The sequence below is a fragment of the Lucilia cuprina genome, chromosome 4, assembly GCF_022045245.1.
Source record: "Lucilia cuprina isolate Lc7/37 chromosome 4, ASM2204524v1, whole genome shotgun sequence".
Lineage (NCBI taxonomy): Eukaryota > Metazoa > Arthropoda > Insecta > Diptera > Calliphoridae > Lucilia > Lucilia cuprina.
This window is the reverse complement of record NC_060952.1, coordinates 75,470,898-75,496,945: the sequence shown is the minus strand read 5'-3', so window position 1 is coordinate 75,496,945 and position 26,048 is coordinate 75,470,898. Positions and strand designations below refer to the sequence as shown.

General features: G+C 31.4%; 1 protein-coding gene across 1 annotated transcript in view; it reads right to left on the bottom strand.

The window, feature by feature from the left end:
- Nucleotides 1–341: 341 nt before the first annotated feature.
- Nucleotides 342–26,048, bottom strand: part of LOC111677900 (hypoxia-inducible factor prolyl hydroxylase) — a 30,298-nt gene continuing 4,591 nt past the window's right edge. The window contains exons 2-5 of the mRNA XM_046949211.1: nt 2,859–3,129; nt 2,705–2,785; nt 1,542–1,681; nt 342–1,471 (exon numbers count right to left, since the gene is read on the bottom strand). Coding sequence (XP_046805167.1) covers nt 976–1,471; nt 1,542–1,681; nt 2,705–2,785; nt 2,859–3,129 — 988 coding nt within the window. The 3' untranslated portion in view covers nt 342–975. The remainder of the gene's footprint in view (nt 1,472–1,541; nt 1,682–2,704; nt 2,786–2,858; nt 3,130–26,048) is intronic.

Below are 26,048 nucleotides of genomic sequence, written 5' to 3'. Positions count from 1 at the left end.
TTACATATTTAAATAAAAAAATATATATAAGTTTAATAGAAATATAAATAGTTTTAAATAGTTTTTTTTTGATATATCAAATTCATAATTTGTAAATTAATAAAAAATTTAAAAAAAGAAACAAACAAAATATTAAAAAAAAAAGAATTTTTGTTTTAAGAAAAAAGAAAAGAAAAACACAATAAAAACATGTTTATATACAAAAATTCTGTTTATTATAAAATAATTTTGATTGTTTAAATTAATGAGATATAAATTATTGTTTGTTTTTTTGTAAAATAAGTATACAGTTTTTTCATTATTTTTGCATTTTTTTGGGGGGGATTTTTGAAAAAAAGTAAAATATTAAATAATTTTAATACTTTTTTTTTGTTATTCTAGCTAAAGAAAAGTATTTATGTATAAATGTAGCATTTTTGTTGTTGTTTAAAGTTTTAATATAATTAGAAAATGTTTTAATAAATCTACTAATATAGAAGATTCTTTTGTAGGGTTGGGTTTTGTTTTTGTTTTTTTTAGACATTTTTGGAACTTAATAAATTAATAGCAAATATAATTTGGGTTTTATGTAAATGACTGTTTTTGTTTGTTTGTTTGTTTGTTTGTTTTTAGTTTCATTTAACTACAACTACAATGATAGTTTGACTGTTTAAATTATAGAAAAGGTACATACAAATGAATATTCTTAATTCTGAAATGTTTTTTTTAGCAGAAATTAAAAATATTTGTCTGTATTGTGTTAATAATAAATACACTTATTGTATTCAGTATTCTCTATGGTTTGATTTTTAAAATTTAAGCGTAATTTAAGGAGTTAATAACAAAGGGTCTTCTTCTTTTTAATTTGCGTATATCACTTGGTTAAAGATTAGTGTTTGGAAAAAGATTAGTGTTTCACATTAGTAAAGACCCTTTTTTTGTTGCCTTATTACAATATAATTATTGTTTTATACAATTTCATAAAATAAGGATTTGTTATTTATAAGAATTTGGTCGCACCACTTGTATGGGTCTTGTGGAATTTTGTATTGTTGTATTTGTTGTAGCCGCAGGATTTTTTGAAATATCATTCGTTGTTGCTGCTGAGGATGACGCGGATGATGATAATGATGTTGTTGCTGCTAAGGATTGTGTATTAGGAGTAGAGGCAGGTGTTGACGCAGGACATGTGGAGGAGGAAGTAGTATTTGCTGTATCATCTGTCGAATTATTATCTATATTACTATTACTAGACGCTGAGCCAGTATTACTTGTTAGGACGCTATTAGCATTATTAGAATTTTGAGAATTTTTACAACGATTTAATGCCTGTTCACGTTCATTGGCATCGAAATACCAAACCGTAATAGCATAACGTGTTCTATGGGCAGGTTGTACTTCATGAGGATTTCTTTTATCTGACCAGAAGAATATTAAACGATCAAATTTGGGTTCTATATCCGCCACAGATTTTGTTTGTTCGGGAAAGATTCTAAAAGTTAAAGCAATAATAGAAAGTTAATATTTTATGCAAATAAGTTTAAAATTTTGTTATTAATTACCTTAAGACACCGCCACTATTTCTTGAATCCCAATCGAGATTTAAATAGTAAATAGCGGTAATAACACGACCATCTTTATTAGGATTATCGACATGCATGACATAGTGAGATCCAGAGCCGGGATAACAAGCTACCATGGCCTGTAATAATAAAGAAAAAGAGAAATAAATTAATTTATTTTTTTATTGATAAATTTATTGTTGAATTTCTTTAGAATAAGAAAGTTTTTTTTTTTGTAAAAAATACTAAAGAGAGTATGTGTTGGTCAAGCAGTACATAAGAGCAAATACCAGTAGGAATCTATTGTTACACCGATGTCTCTAAATTGGCAGACAAAGTGGGCCTGAGGTTGAAACCCAGAAACAGAAATATACCACCGTTTACCTAATCATAACACAAGCTTCTAGACAGAAGATCGAGCAATAACGGAATGCGTAAATTGGATTAGAATAAATATGGCGCCTACAGCTATATCAGACGACTAATCTAAGACCGAATTGGATTGCAAAAAAGATTTAAGTGAATACTCTTTCAGAGGTAAGGTTTACATTATATAGGCACTAGGCCACTCGGGAGTAGTAGGAAAAGACACGGCTAATGTAAAAGGACGGGAGCTCAATCCAGTTAAGGCAAAAGCCATAACCTGACAAACGCAAAACCAAACAAAGATCCTAGGGTGTGATTCTAATGAGAGAAAGACGAGAACATTTTCCTCAAAATGAGGAAACCTTAAATGATGGTACGTATTTTGAATGGACACACGGCATTACGAGCACATCTTTGCAAAATTGGACGTGATGATTCAGACGTATGTAGGACATGTAAAGAGAAAACTCTATCTATCTGTCTATCTATTTATCTATCTATCTATCTATCTATCTATCTATCTATCTATCTATCTATCTATCTATCTATCTATCTATCTATCTATCTATCTATCTATCTATCTATCTGAAGCTACCGATATAGGAGAGTCTCTGGTAAACATCATATAGCTTACTGACAAATTTGTTACTTCTACACATAAAGCATAGAAATGTTTTTCTATGAACATTTTAATTTTGAATGGAAATTTCTTTAGAAAACTATCTAACAATATTCTATAGAATAAAGTTTTTTTAAATTAAAGTTATCGATAATTTCGCACAATTCAATAAACTCACCTTTGTTCTTTCTTTTATAACATAATCACCCAATTTGCCATTATTTCTCATGCTATTTGCTCGACATATAACAGCATCGATCTATAACGAATACAAATTCCATATTAATTTTCCCATTTTAAAAATAAAATCTTTCCATTAAAAAAAAACTTACCTGATTTATTAGATAACCAACATTTGAACAGCCACGTTCTACACCCTTAACCCATGTTATTTTATCACCACGTATTGTACGTAAATCTTGTTCAGATTTCATATTATTAACTAATTGACCATCTTTAAAGACACCGGCTGAATACATTTTATGTACTTCATTTAAGATTTGTAGACCTTTTTCACGACCCAAGAAATCATCTACCACCGAGAGGCCATACTGATTCATATCACTAATAATATTACGACATAATTCTTCATAGCGTCGTTCACTAGAAAGAAAAAAATTTAAATTTTTATTAATAATAAATTTAATATTGAATGTTGTGTTTTTTTATTATTTGTTATTATAGGGATTTTATAGGTTTTATGGCGTTTTGTAAAAAAGAAAACTGTCTCTGTGATTTCTTCTATAAATAGTTCGTGTTAGAGTGTTAATATAAATTTTTTTCAAAAAATCAGTTTTGAAATTTTATTGTTACAAAAATTTTATGACTGTTTTTTGTGTAATTTGAACAAATTTATAGTGCGACGTTAAATTAATGATTTAGGAATGTTTTTTTTAGGGGGGGAACTTTTCGTAACAAAATTTTGTTTAAAGTAAAGACTGCAATTGTTGCAATTGTTTAGTACAATTAAAAACCTGCTTAGTTTGACCCAATAATATCTGATATTGTTCTATGAAAATTATTTTAATTATTTTTTTTTTGCCAATTTACGCAGTTATTATTTAAATGACTTCATTACCACAACATTGCAACTTTGGTAATGAGTTTATATAGAAATATTGAAATCAATTTTGTTTGTCATTGCAGTTTAGCTTTAAAACAAAAAAAAACTATTTTCGATTAGTTCAACTGAAAATAAAAAAATTGTAAAAATTTTTCCTCAACTGCAGTGCAGAATGAAGTCATTGTGTGTTTGGTGCATACGGGAAATCCCCATAGTTCAATGTTAAATGAAAATATAAACACGATTTTAATGATTATATTTGAAAAAAAAACTTTTATTAGATAAGGGGTATCCCGAAATATTGAAATATTCAATATGTTAATAAATCTGCAGATAATTATTAAACATCGTTAATACTTTAAAGAAAATTCGATAATTTTTTAGATTAGAACGATTAAAGATAGTTTAAAAGGTTTTCTATTCGAATTAATGTTATTGCTAGAATTTTTATGGATATTTAAATCGTTCCTATCGTGAATTTTTGTATTTAAATATTGTAAACTATTCACAACTGTGGCGAACAAATACAACTATTGTGAATGATTAGTTTTAAAATATTCAAAATAGAATACTTTTGTTAGTATATAAATTTCGTTAATGTTCGCGAATCACGATAGTCAAGAACATTTTCGATTAGGGAATCAAGATCGTTAACAAGTTTTTGTTAAAGATTTTTTGAAAACTATTTAAATAATTGTATATTTTCATTAGAAAAGTTCGTGAGTACTTTCGTCCAATAAATATATTTTAAGAGAAGTAAGAATAGAGGAATAGCAAGTAGAGGAATAACAGTGATGTATGAAGAAGTAAGTGTGAGCATACGTACGCGTAAAAGAATGAGAGCTCATTGAGTTTCGTTGATCTAGTATCAGAGATAATACCCTGAATCAGATGCTAGATAACTTTGGCATGTAGTCAAGGAATAGCTGTCTTAGGATGTTTCTTCGGAGAACGGGAGAGTAATGAAGACTATGATCAATTGATTCCTCTTCCCCTTATACTTCTTAGCTATCCTTAAAACTTTAAAGAATAAGGAATTTTAAATTCTAGATACTTACTAGAGCAGAACTGTGACAAAGAAGATAATCAATTGATTACTCTTCACCTTGACATTCTATAAACCATGTCTTGATTTCATCAAATTTACCATTAGTTATCAGGTTTACAGACGTATGCAGAGCATGTGGGAAGAGTGAAACTCTGGAGTACTTTCTTTGCCACTGCCAGACATTCGTCGAAGTTAGATCCAAGTATCTTGGAAATGATGTTATTCGGGAAATAACATTCCTGAGTAAAACTGATTGAAAGATTCCCAGGAATTACGTTCAGAAAACTGAGTTTCTAAACACTGAAAAATAATTCATTCAGTTCCTTTTATTTCATGATAAAGAGCGCACAACAGGCCCGATAGTGGCTTAGGTGTATTTCTTCGGATTTTATATAGTATACATCCTTCTATCAACCTAACCTAACATATCAGGTTTACAAGAGATATTTGTGTTGTTTGCTTTAAGTGAATGAGTTAACACCCGTTTCGCTAATTCGTCAGTGACATTGTTATCTACTGATTTATCGTGTCCTCCCACACTAGTTTTTAGTTGAATGTTTTCTGATCTAATCTTAAAGTATACACTAATCAGGAATTCGATTGCAGCTTGACAATAGGTATTGATTTTAAATTCTCTAGTCGATATTCTGTAATACGAAAGCCAATTTGCTGCTCTCCGCAGGGTCATTCTGAATCTTAAAAGTTATTCTAATGCGAAGTTCTGAGATATTATCACCATTATCGCTTATCCATTAGTTACAAAGTTATCTATCGAATTTCCGTGTCCGTTCTCTTCTTCCTGCTGATCTAATATTTAAATAGTGTATAAAACTGTCAAAGATTTGATTGTAGCTTGACTATAGGTGTTGATTTGAAATTAGCTATTCGATATTCTGTAATATCAAAGTTGATTTGCAGCTGATTTTAGGGTTATACTGAAACCTAAAACTTATTTTAAAATGGGATAAAGATACAAGTCACTACTTAATCATTCTCTCTCTCATCTTCCACTAATTCATCAATCAAGTACTAGTGTTGAATGTAAGGCGGCCTAGAAATCCTAATCTTAAAGTAATTTTTACATAATAGGGATTTGGTTTCAGACTTTACCAGAGTTTAAGATTTGAATACTTAGTTTCAATATTTAAAAGCAAAGTCAATTTGCAGACCTTCGTAAGGCCTATATAATTAGCCTGAAGTAAACTGCTGTTATCCTAAAGCGGAAAAGCTAGCTTAAACCCGAAACCGGAAATAAGATATCATCCCTAATCACTCCCACAATTTAAAATCGCCCATATACATAGAATGAGAACTAGTTTTTCAGTCTAAAGTTTCGGGACATTTTTCTGAAAAAAGGATTTGGAAGTGTAGTAGCCATTATTTCCTAGGAAATTCGATATCTTCTCCGTAATATCATAAACCTATTGCATTAAATCTTACATTTGTAGTCAGTACTTATTTTCTAACTAACAGATCTGTTGGGATCTAGTTTAGCAGATCGAAGGGAAGATCGAATCAGATTTCAGAGAAATTTTTTTACAATAAAAACTAAACATTTTTCTACTCCACCTTAATAAAAACTTTTTATAAAATTTGCTCATAAAAAATTCTTGGAAATTGTAAAATTTTTAAAACATAAATCACTTTCAAAATTCATGACCACAAATATTAAGGGTTTAAATTATAAACCTTTGATAAATATTTTTGAATAAGTTTAAACTAAATTTTCTTAAAAAATTCAAATGACTCTAGAAAAACTTAAGTCAACTTAAGGGTTAAATATATTAATAAAACAAAATATTTATGTTTATTTTATTTTACTAAAACTTAGCACCTTCTTGTTTTTTTTTTTAATATTTACTTATCATCCATTAAAATATAATCAACAAAGCTGTTAAGATAAAACGCGAAACAAAAGTATAAAAATCTTTAAAAATAAGTAAAAAATATTTACCAGTTTAATAAATGTTCACGAAAATACTGTTCAGCATTGGAAGGTTGGGCAGGACGTTTAAAAAACTTATTATAATCCGTAGCAGTAGTAGAGGAGGCAATCATGTTTGTTTGCAGTTTGTAGTTGTTTTAAATCAAAAGGACACTTAATTTTATTAATATCACAGTTTATGAAATGTTTTTATATTGGTTTAGGAACTTTAATTTATAAAAAATTTAAAAGTTCTTGTTTTTTTAATTATTTCAGTCTTTTCGTGTTGAATTCTAACACGCAACTAATTGTTTTCAGAGTTGGTGGTCACTATTAGATAGTTTAACACTAAATGTTGAACGGTAATTGACTAGAGCGTAGTAAACAAACATTACAATGTTTGTTTTAGTTGTTGCTGTAGTCTTCGATGGGGTGGTTTTACAGTGTTAGAAGGGGGCGGTTGTTATTACAAATAATAAAAAAATTGTTTTGCAATCTTTCTCCGACACCGTTACAATCTTAATGGGATTCACCAAAAAAAAAAAACGTTAAATTTTTTGAATACTTTAATGTGTATAAGTACAAAAAATATTATGAGGGACTGTATCGGCAGTTAAATGGTTAGCTTTATCTTTATGTTAAATGTTAAGCACGTAGTTGTAACTGTAGTTTAACTAAAAGCATTGATAACTTTGGTTTATTTATAGTTTTTTATGTGTATTTCTTTCTTTTGTTTTTATTGCTATTCTTTGTTATGATCACATTCGCATTTTTTCTTTATTTTGGCAAAACAGTTCATATAAATTTTGTTTTTTCCTTTAACAAATTTTTATAATAGTAGTTGTGTTTTTGTTTTGAATTTCTTTTTAATTCGCCCGATTTTCAGGTCTGCTCTTAACGAGTGTTTGTTATTGAATGAATTGTATGTACAATCTGCTCGTTTAGTTAAGCTAGCGGTTAATACGAGCCAACCAAACTCTTAAACATAAAAAAACAAAAACAAAAAGTTTGTACGTGCAAATGTACAAAGTTAGGAATACATGTGTGTATGTGAGTGAGTGAGCGTGAGTGATAATTAGTAGTTTTCACTTGTAAATTTTTGGTAGAAGAATTAGTAAAAAATATTGAGAACGCGAGAGTGAGAGTTTAGGAGAGTATGTAAACAATGTTTGTTTTTTTTAGAGAACAGTCAGAAAATATAATTAATTATTTTAAATTATAAAAGTGATAAATTATTATGAGGTGTGAAAACATATGTAGGTAGAGTTGCCATTCAAAAGTTTATCACACCATTTGATTCATTGGGATATAAAAACGTACGAGAAATACTTAAGTCTACTCCATCTGGACAGTATCCTGTTTGATGATGTAGCTCGACGTAACTCACTTCAAGTTCTGTGTGGGAGACATATTTACGATCCATTCTGCCAATTTGACTTCCAGAGGCTCACATAAAATTGACTATACTCTAAACCATCATGTATTCTTAACGTACTGACGTTTCTTAGACCTATTGAAAATCAATTATGATAACTGGGGCGCCACTACACCAAAACCGATATCATGGTTTCTAAATTCAGTGATTATATTAAAACCAGCTGACACTTGGAAGCATGGGAACTTTGGTCATCCACCCATCCACGCATTTACTTTCAAAAAACATTGTTCAGCAAACGAGGAATTCTTCTCTGAAACTAGATTCATCCTTCACTGAGTTCAAACACGTTATCAGTGAATCTTATAGCAATTAGGCTAAAAACAGCTGGCAATTGGAAGCGTGGAAACTTTGATCATCCACCCAGTATGAATAATAACGAATTTACTTCCATAAATATTGATCAGCAAACGAGGAATTCTGCTTTAAGACTAGAGTCATTCTTCACTGAGTTAAAGCACGCTTTCAGTGGATCTTATAGTCGCTAAATTTAGCAATTAGGCTAAAAACAGCTGGCAATTGGAAGCATGGGAACTTTGATCATCCTCCCAGTTGGAGTAATAACGAATTTACTTCCGAGGAACGAGGAATTCTTCTCTGAGACTGAGTTAAAACACGCTATCAGTGGATCTTACAGTCGCTAAATTCAGCGATAATGCTACAAACAGCTGCTAATTAGAAGCATGGGGATCTTAATCATCTTCCTTGTTTGGGTAATAACGACTTTACTCCCATCAGCATTGGTCAGTAAACAAGTAATTATGTTCTGAGTCTGAAGTCTCTCACAACTGACTTCAAACATGCTATCAGTGGATCTTACAGTCGCAAATTTCAGCGATTATACTAAAAACAGGTCTCCCTTGGAAGCATTCGAACTTTGATCATTTTGGGTTATAACGACTTTACTCCCATTAACAATAATCAGTAAACGAGTAATTCTGCTTTGAGTTCTGTTCATATCAGACGGTCTTCAATGTGAACCTGTTCTATAACAAGTCTAACCTTAACACTCTACGACAACTTTAGGACTTTGATAATGGTCTTACAAGGTCGATTGTAACGTGCTGACTAAGCAGAATTAATCTTTCATTTGAGACCTTCACAAAGTTAACGCCACTTCAAGAAAATAGCATGACATTGAACTCCAACATGAAGCATTTGCAGCTACCAAGGACCATATGCCCTTGCTAAGGAAGCCACCTCTCATTACATAATAGAAGTTTGGTAACATATTAGTTGTTCCTTTTTTGAAAGAAAAACAAAGACCTGAACGATTTGGCCTATTATGGTCAGAAAAACAAATAAAAACTCAACTCGCTGAACATATTTGGTTTGAGCAAATCGGAGACCATGAAATTTGACCCATCTCGACATTTTCTCAAGCCTCAGTTCTATGCCAACAACCTGCAATTGTAATTTTTACCTTCACTTTTAATGAAATATTATCGAAATTTTGACAAATGAAGTAAAAAGGATTTATTACTTATTAAATATTGATTTGGTTTCAATTAGCATTTTATAAAATAATAAATATTAAAATATGACAGGAAAATTCCGACAATAATCTTATCTAGTTTTTTTTTCTTATGTTTTGTTTTACAAAATCGTAAACAAAACGTGACCATGATCAGTAACTGCGAATAGTTAAAGACAGTGAAATTATGTTTATTATACGGCAGGCCCCTTGTTCTCCATATATCGCTAAATTCTTTAAATAATGGCAACTCTTTTTGTCTAATACTAAATGCACATCAAAAACAAATATGTATTACAATATTTACACAATTTGTTGTTAGTGTTATACTAAGTTCAAAAATAACTGCTAAATGCAGAAGGGAATATTTAGTTCTCTGTTTTATTTTGTTTAGTTTTTTTTTTGTTTTTCATTTTCTGTGTTTCTTCATTCATAACATTTCACACATGTGTATAAATATAGATTTTATCGTTGTTATTGTTGCCGCTATTGCTTTCAGTTTGAGGTCTAAACTTAATAGCTCTAACGCGCCACCGAGCACGTAGACATCTTCATGATTTGTTGTGAATAGTGGGGGAATGACAGAAAGGGGGATGTTTGATGGGATAGACCAGTCAGAAAACCAAACATTTAAATACAAATGTTTATTTGTATATTTTTACTTATGTACATACGTATGTATGTATTTTATTGTGGTAAAGAGCTAAAGTATTGTATTCAAACATTTCTCAATTTCTACTTTTTTATTTTAAAAGTTTTCTTCTTTTTTTTCGTTGTCGACGTCTTATGTAGTTTTGTATTATAGTTACGTGTGTACGCCTTAGTTCCCAAATACTGAATGAAATAGTTAAAAGTAATGGAATGGGTCAACAACCGAATTCAAAGACAAACATTTTATTTGTATTTGTAGATAAAAGATCAACCTTCAACTCGGTTAAGAACGAAGTGAAAATTAACATTTTGCGATTAATAAAAATATCACTATCAAAATACAAATTGATAGCGTTTAAGTGTGAGAGTGAGCGAAAAGTTGCCGGCATAACATCTAATAAAACACACACGCTAATGAAATTGAAAGCGAGAGAAACCATATTTTTATACAAATGATGATGAGACTTGGGAATATGTAAATGTTAAGATGAAGACAAGCCCCTTTCAAGGTAATCTGTTTGTCCAAAAGTCTTGAAACTTTTTAATATGGTTCTGAACGTATTTGGAGTGGATTAATCTGCAGCTTTGTATGGTGTCATGATTCCGCCAGTTACAGTTTCTAATGACTATTACCATTCGAATTTTTATCAAATTGTTCATTAGTTAGGTTGATACTACATCAAATCCGAAAAAATACACCTAGGCCACTATCTGGCTTGTTATGCGTTCCTAATCATGAAAAAAAGGGAACGGAATGAATGTTATTTCCGGAATAACGTCACTTCCAAGGTACTTGGATCTAACTTCGACGAATGCCCGGCAGTGGCAAAGAAAGTTCTCCAGATTTTACGTACCATCTTCAGACTTGCTCATTTTGAGAAGATTTATCGTCTTACTCTCATCAGGGTCACCCTATAGGATATTCATCATTCTTCCCACTGCTTTATTATTACAAGAGGCAACATTTTACCAGAACATGATGACCATATCTATAACATTCACATGAGCCAACCGAAAAACGATCTTCAAGAGGTAAAGATCAATTGTTTCAAAAATTGTGTCTACGTTTTTCTGTCAACATTTCCACTCTCTTTAATAATGCGTTATCATATGGGTTTTTTTACTGAAGTCAACAACATCGACTCGACATTGTCATAAACTGCAAAAATACTTTCCACCAACAGTTGTTTGCCCTCAATTGCTGCGTCAATTAGACATTTTAAGTGAATAGTTCGAAATCTTCTCATAGTCTATATTTTTTAATTAAAGTTCACAGGTACTCGTTGACCGAGATATCCTCTTATTATGAGTGCTACTAGTGCCTACTACTAAAACAATTATGAGGAAGATACAAAAAGTCGACTTTTGCTTTCCAAAAAAGACACGCACAGGTTAGTCGGTAATGGTCAACCTTGTTCACAAGATAGTATTTACCTTCATAAATCATGAATGAAAATCAAATCTATTTTATATAAACTCTCTCTTGACCACACTTTGATGACGGATGAAGTTGTAGTGTCGGGAGAGATGTGCTAAACTGATTTTTGATAAATCGGAGTGCACTGTCCTTTCTTTAATTTATCAGCGTTTTCCTTCACTCTAAAACATGATCAACTTATAACTTTGTGGCCACTGAAATTAGTCATGTCTATTGAAATGATCCGTGTTTCGGACTACCAATTACGTCCCCTAGATGCTATTACCGAATCAACAGAGCCATCTTATTAGTGTGTTTGGGCGTCAGGGTTAGTTTAATCTTGCTCATAACATTTGTTCTTCCCCAACGGCATCAGGGTTAGTTTAATCGTCAAGGCTGCTATTTACGTAAAACACTTCAACTTTCATTGTCACAATGAAATGCAATGACTGTCTATAAATTGTCTTTCATTGTCGGAGTTAAGAACCACAATCTGATGTAGTGCTTTTCTGTAAAATTTAGAGGATCTTTAGGGAATTGACATTCGTTACTTGTATTAGTTAGATTCTGTACCATTTCATGAATGCATATCAAATGGAAGTTGCGAATCTTTTTGATAATTTTTTTTACGACCAGGTCATGTGAATAAATTTTGCGAAAGTTACTTAAATATAATTTCTTAATAATGATAAGCTGTTAATATCAAAATTACCTGGCAATTATGCACGTTCGGACATTTAAGAACTTTCTTCGTAAACAGTTCAAAAATAAAAGTAAATATCAGCATGACATTGTTTTTAACTTCTAGTAGAAAAATTACTCGCTATTTATTTAATTTATTTAACAATCGCCAATTTAGATTGATAATATTTGGCAACACCAAAGAAAACAACAAACATATGGAGATTTTCACGTACTCATGTACTTGCGAAAAAAATGTGTGTTCAAACATGTACCCACCCAACATTTGCTATCGTGATTGCTAAAAAATAAAGCATTGTTGTTATATAAAGATAAAGTTATATTAACCTCTTGAAAAAGTAGAATTTTCGACGGAAAACTCCATTTTTGTTTTAGAAGTCACAGTACGTTAATTAGCGCCTTTTATTATCACATTGTATATATCTTCAAAACTAACCACAATGGCCCCTTAAAACATGCATTTTTGTCAATATTCTTTATGCAGGATCCAATAGCTATTCTATATATGTATGTGTGTTATCCCTGTACATTTACTAATAACAAAAAAGTGACATTTAATAGTTAATTTTAAAATATTACATCCAGATGTTTGTAGGGAAATTGAAAAAGAAATATACGAATCGAATACGAATATACACACCAACATACCTACATCAACCATATGTATTCACAAACAAAGTGAAACATTAAGAATATTTGTTTACTTTCTCAATGAGGAAATATCAGACGTATGTATGTAGGAACGAATGAATCAAAAAAACGAACGACCTTGACAGGGGTATAGAACAAAATAGTAGCAGTAACGTTATAAGTAGTTATACATACAATGTATGTAGATAACCATGTATATTTTATAGATATTATTTACGCAAGCGCAGGTACAAAAACATGGTACATACAAATATTTGAATACATCCATACAAATTAATGTACAATGGATGAATGACATGTGAATGTTGTTACTGGTTTTTTTAGATTTAAAAATCGGGTTTAACGGTCAAGCGATTAAGTTCTCCTTATGAAAATTTCCATATTGACTTCAAAAGAAGGCAAAGAATTTTTAACTTTCATTGTAGATTTGTACACATGGAACAGTAGCGGAGTTATGAAGAGTTTGTGGTAGGTACTACTTAATATAGTTTTTATTAAGATAGTTCTGGAATAGAAGTTAAGTTGACTTCGCAACAGACAAACATGAAATAAAAAATAAAAACTGTTTGTATCCAACGCAGTTTGACTAAGAAAATCTTACTGAGAAACAATGTCATCTTAAACTACATGCAGCGGAAAAAGACGTTTTTAAATTAGGCACTGCTGGTACCAAGTTGATATCAAAATATTTATAAAATATTTATAAAATATTTATAAAATATTTATAAAATATTTAAAAATTGGAACAATTCGTTGTAGAAATCTAAACTTTATACACATCCATTGTCTATGTATTAACTAAAGGGATAAGCTTACTATTGTCAGCCGGTTTGCTTTCTCTATGCACTCCTTTAATATAAACCATGGATATCGATAAAATACTTTTCCTTTGGGAAAAGCATGCTTCATAATTATACAGAGAACGCAAGTCAATTCTTCACTTAGTGTGATCAATGCAGCATTCTATAAGGAATGTCGGTAATGACAATCGTGTCTCTGGTAGAAAGCGAACAATAACTTCTAGTCTATCCTTTAAATATCTATTTAATGTCGTGCTAATTTTGGAATGTCGCCTCCCTAAGAAGGAAACTGTCCGTGTAGTCGAAGTTCATCATTCTGACCACGAATACATCGGGTTCATTGCAATTATGCTGAAACCAAATGGTTATCCATGATTGATATCGCATTCGGTATCAAAACTGTCTTGGTGATAAAGCAGACTTTATGATTTCATTGAGTCAGCGGCTCTGATTGCAGATATCTGTGATAGCTGTAAGTTTTTAATTTGTGTGCATCGAAGAAGAAAATCACACACTTTGTGTTTAGCGCTTCTTTACCAGAGTCTCCACTAGAAAACAAACTCACGACTAACAGTTTGACAGACTAGAGCACCAACTAATAACCAACCGCGGGTACTAAAGCACACAAGAGATAAATGTTCCAAAACACAGAGTTGAACAGGGCGTACCTCCACAAGATGTGGAAGTTATATCTTATGCGGACGCCTGTACCATTATGGTGACGGGCCAAAACTTTAATGAGCTATGCGCTCGAGAGAAATATCCAACTTCTTCACTGGACGTATCCTGAAACTATCACCAGAGAAGTCGTCAGCTACACTTTTCACCACCTGGATGAATGAGGAAACTTGAACCTAGGCGTCGTAGTCGATGAAAACCAAATACCGACTGTGAACCATCTAAAGATTTTGGGGGTCCCCTTTGACAGCCTGTTTACTTCTTTAGCTCATGCCACTTCAATTACGCACAGATTGCGAAGTAGAAGCAAGGTCCTCAAATCACAAGTCGGCAACACTTGGGGAATAGGCAAAGAAACCTTGTTACCTATAAAACAATTGACCGGCTGCTTGATACCCTGTGGAGAAATATTCAAAGCTGCCAAAATACTGCTCAGCGAACTTTAATGGGCTGTATGCAAATAACCACAAACAACCACCTACACGAGGAAAAAAAGGTCCTCCCATTAGAGGAATATAATGTCATGCTAAATAAACAGTTCCTCCTGGAATGTCACCCCAACTTTCACTTCACACAGTTGGATGTTCCCCCGAGGAAGGCCCTTCGTGTATACGAGGAGAGCATACGAAGGTATGTGCAGGATCCCTTAGATCGGAATTCGTATGCAGCAGCGGTTTCAGATTACCGAATAAATGTCGCTGTTGGAGGTCGTCCACCGCCCATAGCAGGAATTGAGAAAAACTGAAAAACAGGTCCCCGGAGGCATGTCCGGAAAGATCTTCGTGTATACGAGGAGAGCATACGAAGGTATGTGCAGGATCCCTTAGATCGAAATTCGTATGCAGGAGCTTTGAACGACATTCACAGAGACGCCATAAATTCCGCGGTTTCAGGTTTTTGGAGGTAGCCCACAGCTATTAGCAGAAATAGAGAAGAGCCTGCTGCGGAAAAACAAGATTTGCTTTGCACAACTGAGATCGGGATGGAGCAACAGGCTCAACGCCTACTGGTCCAGCATAGACTGTGCTGTCCCCAATATATGCCCAGAGAATATTTATAGTTGAATATCGCCATCCGAATAAGGTAACTGACTGATCATTAGATGTTCCTCTTTTAGACAACAAATAACTAATACTATTCGATCATGTTAAAACCAAATTATTATTCCTACTCATTATCCTTCTTCGCTCTCGAAACTGGCTTGGCTACTCTTTGATTGCCGTAAGTGATCAGCTCCTATTTCTAATATGTGTGATAACTGGGAAGTATTTATGCTTTTTCACAGTCATGAAATGTTATGCTTTATCAAAGTTAGGTAACTCTACCTAATGTTGTTATTTTTCGCACCTCTTAGGGGATATTTTGTGAAAGGATAATCATAAAATACATTTGTTTAATTGTGTCTGGAATTAGAGCAATTCTGTGCCAACCAAGGAGGTTGGTGCTGTGGCATGCACCGCATTAGAGAATACATTTTTTGTGGCATGTCTCCATAAATCTCCATTAGTTGAAAAAGAATGAAATTCTGTCCATGATTTGTGCGTTAAAATGTTAATCTTTTTTTGATAACTATACTTAAAAGCCCTCTAGGGTGATCTAATACTCTTTTTACAAAGAAAACGTCTACTTCAATATAAAATGATTAAAACAATAATAAGATAAGAATTAAATAAGTTACTATTGAAGTTGAGCATATTTACATTTAAAATTCCTTGTAGCACAATTCACTTATTATCTTATCGAATAACTTCAAATAGTATCTTGATATAGTTTACAAAAACAAATAATACAGGGATTACAATTTTACAACAAAGTAATTAAACAAGTGCACAAAAATGAAACGTGACGAATAACATTTAAATGTAAAATATGACTTAAATTACAAACAGAAGAAGTTGTAAATAGATTTAAAGAGTAATAAAAAAAGTTGTTAAATTCACAATACCTACGGAGATTGTGTGTCAACAACGCCTCTGCAATAACAGTTTATACACTGACAATCCATTTTAAACCATAAAATGTAAAACAGCCGGTAAAAAACAGGTAAAAATTAAAACAAGTTAAACATGAAAAATGCTTTTAGTTAAATTAACTTAAGTTGAAAAACTGAAAGGTGATCAGTAAAAGAGACGTTTTGGAAAAAAAATAATCAAAAGATGTTGGCAAAAGTTGAAAATTAGCAATTTTGTAGGCTTAATGAGCAATATGAAGAAATTATGGGATTATATTTGGAAGACTATCCTGCCAATGAACATCTTGAGTTCCTGAAACAGACCACGCTTAATACCAATTCGTATTAAAGCAGTTTAAGTTTTTTTTAGAATAGGATAGTCTCCTGGAGTATCAATTCGAACAAGACAATTAAATACTTTGTTCGAAACAATCCGGGACATAATCGATCAAATATTGTCTCATGGGTCTCTGTATGTCATATCAATTTTAATTGATACGTTAGCGTCATATGTGAAGAGTTTTCTACAAGAAGCTATTGTGACGATTCCATGCATTTTATCCAGTAAATACAAGTTATAACAATCCAAATTTATACTGCAATTGCACCTTTTTACCGAAATAATCTGAAATTTTAACTATCAAAGAATTTCAATACAGCGACATACTATGCTTGTCTATACAATGAATGCTTTGTCAACCGAAACCCTATCGAGTTGCAGGAGAACAGAAAATCTGTTAAATTTCTACGACAATTAAATCGTTATTACGAAGCAACTCTAAATATTTAAGGTCCACAATTGGATCATTAATCCAATACAATGTGAGACATACTCGTTCAAACATTGTCAACACAGAGAAAACTTTATGAATCGAACCAAGAGAGAGAGAGAGAGACTCATGAACACTTTCTGTTTAAGAGAGAATTTGATAAGTTGCAACGAGACTACTCGGTTGAGCACAGCGAAAGTTTTTTCCTCCGAATTTATACCAAAATAAAAAAGAGTGATATTTTATTTACATGCATGTGATATTTTTTTCCTTTCGTACCAGGGAGAATCAGAAAATTTTCCTCCGCAATTTAATATTTAAACCATAACACCCCGAGGTATTTTCGGTTTATAATTTTATAATTAAATCGATACAATCCTAGACATACTTGGCCATACATTGTCCAGCAAAAATAAAACAAACTATATCCAAAAGAACAACATTTGTCACCAGTTCAATTGTAGCACTAAGTGAATTTGTTTACCTTCTGTAGAATTGGTGTTTATTGACTTCCAAAGAATCGAAGATAATCCAATTTTGTTAAAAATTTAAGGTATATTTTTATACCCTTTACCTTCGTGAGAAGGGTATATATAAGTTTGTCATTCCGATTGTAATTTCTATAACATAATTTTCCGACCCTATAAAGTATATATATTCTTGATCCTTATAGATAGCGGAGTCGATTAAGCCATGTCCGTCTGTCTGTCTGTTGAAATCAGTTTTTAGAGGACCCCAGATACCGGCGAGATCCGAATCTTCAATAATTCTATTAGACATGCTTTCGAGAAGATCGCTATTTAAAATCAGCAAAATCGGTCGGTAAATAACGGAGATATGAGCAAAAATCCGAGACAACCTCTAAAAATTTCATCAAAAAATTGTTAAAAAAGCAACAAAAACACTGAATATAGAAAAAGATGTACACGTGTGTGTGTAGATGTATTTGGTTTTATTCAGCAAAAAAATACGATTTGCATTTTTTGTTAAAATAAAATAATTTTCCCTTTTGTTTTGCAAATATATTTTTTAATGAATAGAAAAAAGTATTTAAAACGTTTTCAATTAATAATTTTTATGCGAATAATGTAAGCTTGATATTTAAAACTAACACAAATTTTTCCAGGTGCTTTTTAAAACAATTTTTTTTTTACGATAAACAAAAACAAAATCTACGTCTTGTCAATGTTTACCAGCAATGAATCAGAGGTCGAAGTCGACCGACTTCGAGTCGGAGCTTAGCCGCCGCCGAAATTTATTTAGTTGCTTGAGCCGCCGCCGAAACAATCGGCTTAAATCGACTCAAATTTTTTAATGATTTTATTAACTAGACTGTAAGATCAATTATGTTTAAAATACACTATGGTGAAGGGTATATAAGATTCGGCACAGCCGAATATAGCACTCATACTTGTTTGTACTGAAATTTTTTAATTAAACCCATTTTATTTTGGAGTTGATTGATAAATATATGTAATTTATTTATTTATGTTAGTATTATTTAAGTCAAATTAGTTGTATTCTAAAATGCAACAATTTCACTTCCAAATAACTTCCAAAAAAGAACATCAAAATTACTTTCTAAGAATGACTTCAGATGTAGTGCATATGGAATCAAATAAAAAAGAAGATCCCACCTATTAAAATCATCACTTCTTCAGGTCTTTATCAGTACTTACATGGAGTACATTATACTTCTTTTTCACTTCTTTCGAAGTTATTTTTTTTGATAGGTGCCAACACATCACTTTTCGTGTAAATGATAAAAAAAGTTCAAATGGATCTTTACACACTCTATTAAAGGTTTCCTACACAATGAAAGCTTTGGCAAACGAATCTTTTTCAAGATGCCAGAGAGTATGATCTCATTCCGTACAAAAGAAAATCTTCATTTCGAAACAAACCGAGACATTTTCAATTCCAACACTTCAATTGGATCAATGAAAGATTTGGTAACCGAAGCTCTTTTAATATGTAAGAGAGTTACGATCATTTCCCGTGCCAGACAGAATCTGATAAATTCCCTCAATTGTATCTTTACTCCAAAACACCCTAAAACAGACAGAATCCAATAAGTTCCTAATACAAATGGATATTTACATTCCTATCTAAAGATTCATGCTTCATTTCTATGGATTTCTATTTCGAAACAGCCCGTAAACCTTCGGCTACATATTGTCAATTTTTTATGTAAATCGTCACCAAAAGGCAAAAGGAATCATGTCTATTTTCCTAGTAAGAGCAATTTAAATAAAATTTGGTTGTTAGGAACTAAGACATACTCGGCGATACATTGACAACAGAACCAAATCTATAAGGTGACTCCATAATTATGTTTCTGTTCCGTGCTATAAATGATCAAACAAGTTGGTACAACAATTGAATCCTTACATACTTGGTCAAATATTGACCTCACACAAAAAGCTTTATCAACCGAATCTCTAACGAAAAATACCATGTTTCATTTCCGAGCAAAAGATGATCTGAACATTATATAGGGTTTACAAACTTTCAATCAGTATCGATCTGCTTCTTCCAACAATTTCCTTGAGTTATGAAACTTTATTAAGTCTACAAGGTGTTTCGACTCAGAATGCAATTTCGAAAACATAAACATTTTATATAAGTTTTCGTCTGAAAAACTGGATAAACTCGTTAATGTAAATAAAGAACTGTGTATCACTAGAGTATTTATAAAATATAAAAGATATTTTCCTATCCACAACTGTTTATAAAAAGTCTTTCAACAGGTGTCCTATAGTCGATCAACCATAAATCATTTATAGTTTTTATTGATAATTTTCATGTAAATTTATATTTTTTTCAGATAAAAGTAGTTTTAGTTTAACTTACTTATTACAAGAAATCATTTATAATCATTAGACCTCCACATGCCATCCGAAACTATGCGTTTATGTAAATATAATTTGTTGATTTTCCAACAGTTGTCTTGATTGAGGTTGACAAGTATCATATCGTATCGTCCGCCAACCAGTCAATGCCTTTTCAAAAATTCTCATTTAAGGTTTATTTTAACAAATCATTTCAATTCAAGGGCAATTTTTATTTCAATTATGCTTCACTTTTTTCAACTTTTCAACTTCCTATATTTTCCCCGTTCTGTAAAATGAACGAAAAATTCAAAATGTGATTCGTTCGTAATTTCACGTACGCACCGAAATAGTTGTAAAGTATGTTTGTAAGTTTTGTGAATGGACATACACATATCTATACTTACATACTTTACACAGACCTACTACATGTGTTTGTAATAATGTAATATAAACAATTATTTAAGTTGTTGTAAGTGCCGACAGATGTTGGCGTTGAAAATCAAGAACAATCAATCATTTTTTGTGTACTTATTACTGTGGTTGGTTAAACATTAAATATTTGTGCGTACACTTAGAGAAAGAATGGGAAATTTTATGTAAATTTTCAAATCTCGTGGAATGTTATCGCATTATTCATGAATGCCAAATGTATTTATGTGATGTTCCACTTCGGTGTTCGAGAATTGAAGGAATTATTTTTAGTCAAAGATAAGGTTACCTAAGGTCCTATCAGTGTTATTTTGGGGGGAAATCTTTCGGAGAAAAGCTGACATATATGCATATAAGCCCGATAAAGTTAGGGACTGAGATACAAATTGGTAATATTATGGCTTTATCACTTCGGTGTAATTCCGTTAAATGTTTTTAGCCACAGTTAAGGTTTGCAACCAAAGCGTTGTTGTTACTGAGAGCTTCTTTGGAACTAAGACACTAACTGGAAATATAGTGGCTGTATTACTTTGGTTATCGATAATTGATAAATGAATGTACAAAGGAACGGAGACACAAATTGGAAATGTAATACATTTATCTCTCCGTTGTAATTCGGTTAAATATTTTTAGCCAAAGTTAAGGTTGCAGCCGGAGTGTTGTTATTACAGAGAAGTTCTCTGGGACTAAGACATTACTTCGGTTTTCGATAATTGATCGATGAATGCTAAGGTTTTCAACCGGAGTATCAGAACTTAGAGCCCTATTCTAGTTATTTTGGAACAGGTCTCCCTCGGAGAAAAGCTAGCAAGTGCATGAGTACTTTTTCAAGTATACAATTCTTAAGAACGCATGTGGGAATGTTTTACATTAGAAACGAGCGTTTGAGGATATAAATACATCATTCAGTACACAATTATATAGAAATTTAACTTCGATTTTCGAGAATTGAGGGGTGAATGGATTTAAGTTGAAGTTAATGTTTACAACCGGAGTGTTACTATTACTAAGCTGTTCATTATTCTCTGTTAAAACACAAGACCACTCAAAATAGTAATATTAGCACATAGTTTCAAAAAACATCGATGTCGCAAAACTGAGTACATAGAAAAACTTCCAATTGATTCCCTTAATTTTTCCGTAAGAGTTACTTTAAGTGAAAAAGGACTAAATATGATTGTTTCTTAACATCATTGGCGTTTTAGTGAAGAAGTTTTACGTTCTTGATAATGATAATGTAATGTAATGATGATAATGTAATCTATCAACATCATTGGCGTTAAGGACTTAAATTTCAGAGAAGAAGTTTAACGTTCTTAAAGATACTCGAAAGATAAGCATGAAAAAGCTAAATTTAGATTCAATAATTCTTTCCCATTGACGTTTGTGATGGAGATTTCTGTGAGCTTGGGTAGATAACTTTAAGTAGCTGTCATAGACGATATCTTTCTCGTAGAACAGGTACGGATCCACAAGAGTGGGGGAATGAAAACGATATTTCATTATTCTTTTTAAAGGGCAAGATCGCTCAAAATGAAAAGATCAGCTCATACTTTTAGGAAACATCGATGTCGCAAAATGAAGTATACAGGAAAACTTGCAATAAGTTCCCTTAACTTTTCTGTAAGAATTGCTTAAAAGGAAACTGAATGTCATCGTTTCTCAACATCATTGGCGTCAAAGACTTCAATTTCAGTGAAGAAACTACATACTCTTTAAGATACTAAAATGATGAGCATTTAATTTGGAATCGATAATCCTTTTCCATTGACTGGATGGTGATTTCTGTGAGCTTGGATAGATACCTTAAGGTTGCTTTCATGGGCGGTGCCTTCCTCGTAGATTCTATCCTTTTTATGGTTATATAATGAAAGAAATAAGGGACTAGATTTGATATTGGACATAGAGCAACGAGTTATTCATTATTATATTCATTCATTATTATATTAAAAGGATATAGAATAGTGAATTAGCAGAAAAATTGAAGGAAGCATTTTTCGGTCGGAAATATCTTGTTTTGCCAACGATTTTCCATATAGATTCGACAGCAACGAACTGTTTTTATTGGGCTTTTAGAATAACAAACAGACTCCGAAAACTCCGAAAGGAAATGAGACGCGACGATAACATTTATAGCTGAAGGTACTTCCCTCGATGAGTTGCTGAGATCTCCCAACAGTTTTCAATATTGAACATAATAACTAAACTCAGGCGATAACACATTTAGAGAGAGAGAATAAGCTAGTACCTTGTGATAAATTTGAAGATTTTTTATTCCAATTTATACAGCGCGTAATGACTGAAACCATTAACAATTTTTCTAAGTGTATAATTTTCAATTGCCAAATACTTGACTGTTAATACTTGCACACTTATTTCCGACTCTAAGTGTTCATTATCAATACATAAATCAGATAAACAATGAAGGTTTACCGTTTGTTTGTATAACCTAGAGTAACTTAAAAATTTAGAACATACGTGATTATCCAGGCATAACAATTTTCCGGTGCGAGTTATAAATCATTTGCCGGCATCATTGAAATATTTTTCATGATATGAAAAGCGAAATTAATTGAAAAATGGAAAATTATTGCAACCTGCACATAATTGTTAGTTATTATATTGAGTAACTTTTTTAGTTTTTGGGGTTTGGGCGTAATAACGATTAGAATTAATATGTGAAAACGTTATTTATACAGCTACATTATAGAAAAAACCCAATAGATTTAAAACTAGTAAGCTAACTAGAGCCTCTCTCTTAATGGAAGAGATCATAGAGATTAATCTTTCACATTTCCTCTATTCATTATGGTTCAGCCTTATTGATCTTGTTACCACCCAGTGTGGTCCTTCTACAACCTAAACCATTCTTTACTAATCCTGTTTATTGTTATTTTTAACACAACAGCAGATGTTTGCATATATTTGTAAACTAGTTACTTAAATTCAAAAAATATATTTATAAGGATGTTAAATATTTTATCCTGAATTTCAAGCTCACTAACATGTAGCCTAATAAAACAGGTCCCTTCAGCATTAAGGAAATTGTATTTCCCAGTTCAATCATGCCGTCACGGTAAATTATGAAATTCCTACAAAAAATCCAGGAATGAAGAGTAAAAAAGGTAAAATACAGAAATGAAAATTTTCGTGTTTTCAGGACCTTTGAAGAAAGCAGTCAGAAGTTAAAAGAATTTTCTGACGAAAAGTTTTTATTTTCTTAGAAAAACATCAATGTTTCAAAAATCCAAAGAACTTATAGACCTAAGATTGAAATTAGAAATATTTCATTTCACCAATTGTGGAAAGAAGGGGTGAGAATTTCCAGCTGTTTGTCTAAAAGTTCCTGCAAATAAGTCCTAAAAGAAACGGATCTATATGTGATCGAACCCCAAAGAGCTCAGATTTATCTTCGGCTACCGCAACTGACAATTGTCGGGATGTACATGGGTTAATCGACTATGACAATTATTCTTCTTCCTGAAGAAGACATACATACATATGTATATGTAGAAAATTCAGGGCAAATACAAGTTATACCCCAGCTAGCATTTTTGAATTTTTCATCACATTCGAGTCATTTATGACTCTTCTGCACTATTAAAATGATCATAGATGATACATTCGTCGGGAGAAAATAATACCCTACTCGCGACTCTTCTAAATGAGTCAGTTATGAGCCCCACTTATGATCAATTATGACTCATTAATGGGCCAAATAACTGGTCGTTTTTGAGTTATTATCGAATCATATTATAATCATTTTTGAGTATTTTCTGAGTAATTTTTATGTTTGTTACAGACAAATGCAAAACAGCAGAAAACCGTTTTTGATCTTCCGACTGCGCAAATTTTAAATACAAACTATTTATGATTGGTATACATTTTGTTATTGTTTTTTTAAATAAATCAGATTTTAAACATTAATATCACACAAATTCAAATACTTATACATTTAATATTATAAACAAAATGAGAATTATATTAACTCATTTTAGGCCACACAAAATGTTCTTCCAAAAGAGTCTTTTCTGAGCCCCATTTCTAATCAGTTTCGACTCATTTTTGAATCGTTTTTGAGACATTTTTAAGTTTAAATGCTGCTATTTCATTACAAACAAAAACTATAACATAAGGAACAATTTTAGATCTTCCAACATCTTGAGATATGACCAAAAAATAAGTTTTATCATATTTTTAACACCAGGATGATCAATTTATGATTGCTATACATTTTGTTATTTTTTCTCAAATATTCAGTTTTCAATCATATGTATATCGGGATCATTTTCGAGTCATTTTTTAAGCGCTCAACTTGTTAATCACAAAAGGAGTCAAAACTGACTCAGTTTACTGATTAATCATCCGACAATCGTCCAATTGCTAGCTGGGACAGAACGAGTTGACTTTTTTTCGAACCAACAACTTGTAAACTAAATTCTAGGAACATTTCGGATATATATAGAAGACTATCAGTTATAATAATACAATTCATAAGGTAATAAATAGAGATTTTCTTCTCTTTAATATGTTATTGAAATTTGAAATTAAAGTTATTACTATTTTGGCCTATAGAATACATATATTAGGTATATAATATGTAATTTATTTTTAATTTATCTACCATATATCTACTATAGTATCAAATGTCATAAAAAAGTATTTTTAAGTAATGCGCATTTAAAATAATTTATATATTAAATAAATTATTATAAACAAACAGGAAAATGATTTGCAAAAATTTATTTCCAAAATACGCACACGCTTGCAGACATAATAAGAACATATATACGATATAAAACAGAATAGTGTTGGTTGTTTGTTTATTTTGGTTCATTCATTCATTCATTAGTCATTGTCAATATTTTCTACAATTTATTAGCAGAACGCAAAAACATAAAAATAAAATTGCAACGTTTTTTTTTTTTTTGTTTAATTGCAATCACAAACATTTAAAAACAAATTTATAAACAAACCCATACAAACAAACACATTGTTTACTTTCTATTATTATTAATTTAATTTTATAAAAATATTTTTTTATTTTTAAAATGGCGTACGTGCACAATTCCAAGAAATCCAAAAGAATGTTTCCAAAAACAAATGAAAGACAGTAAACACAAAACGAAATTCCACTTTAATGATTTGTATCGTCTTTTGTGTTGTTTTTTTTTTGTATGAGAGAGACATTAAAATTCTGCTACAAGTATTTGACATAAATAATAATAAACAATTGATGTGTTTAACAACTAATAAAAAAAATAAATAATCTATTTACTTTTCGATACAATACTTGTATCAATAATAAAAACTTAGTAGCGATAATTATCAAGTACAAAAACAAATATAACGATATACAACTTGGAAATGCATTAAATCTTAATAATCTTTAATTTCGTTTTGTACAGTGAAAGCAAAAAATTTTCTATACAAAAACTGTCTTAAGAAGACACTTTTCTATACGGAGCTGTCTTAAGAAGACACTTTTCTATACGAAAACTGTCATAGGAAGACACTTTTCTTTACGAAAACTGTCATAGGAAGACACTTTTCTTTACGAAAACTGTCATAGGAAGACACTTTTCTTTACGAAAACTGTCTTAAGAAGACACTTTTCTATACGAAAACTGTCTTAAGAAGACACTTTTCTATACGAAAACTGTCTTAAGAAGACACTTTTCTATACGAAAACTGT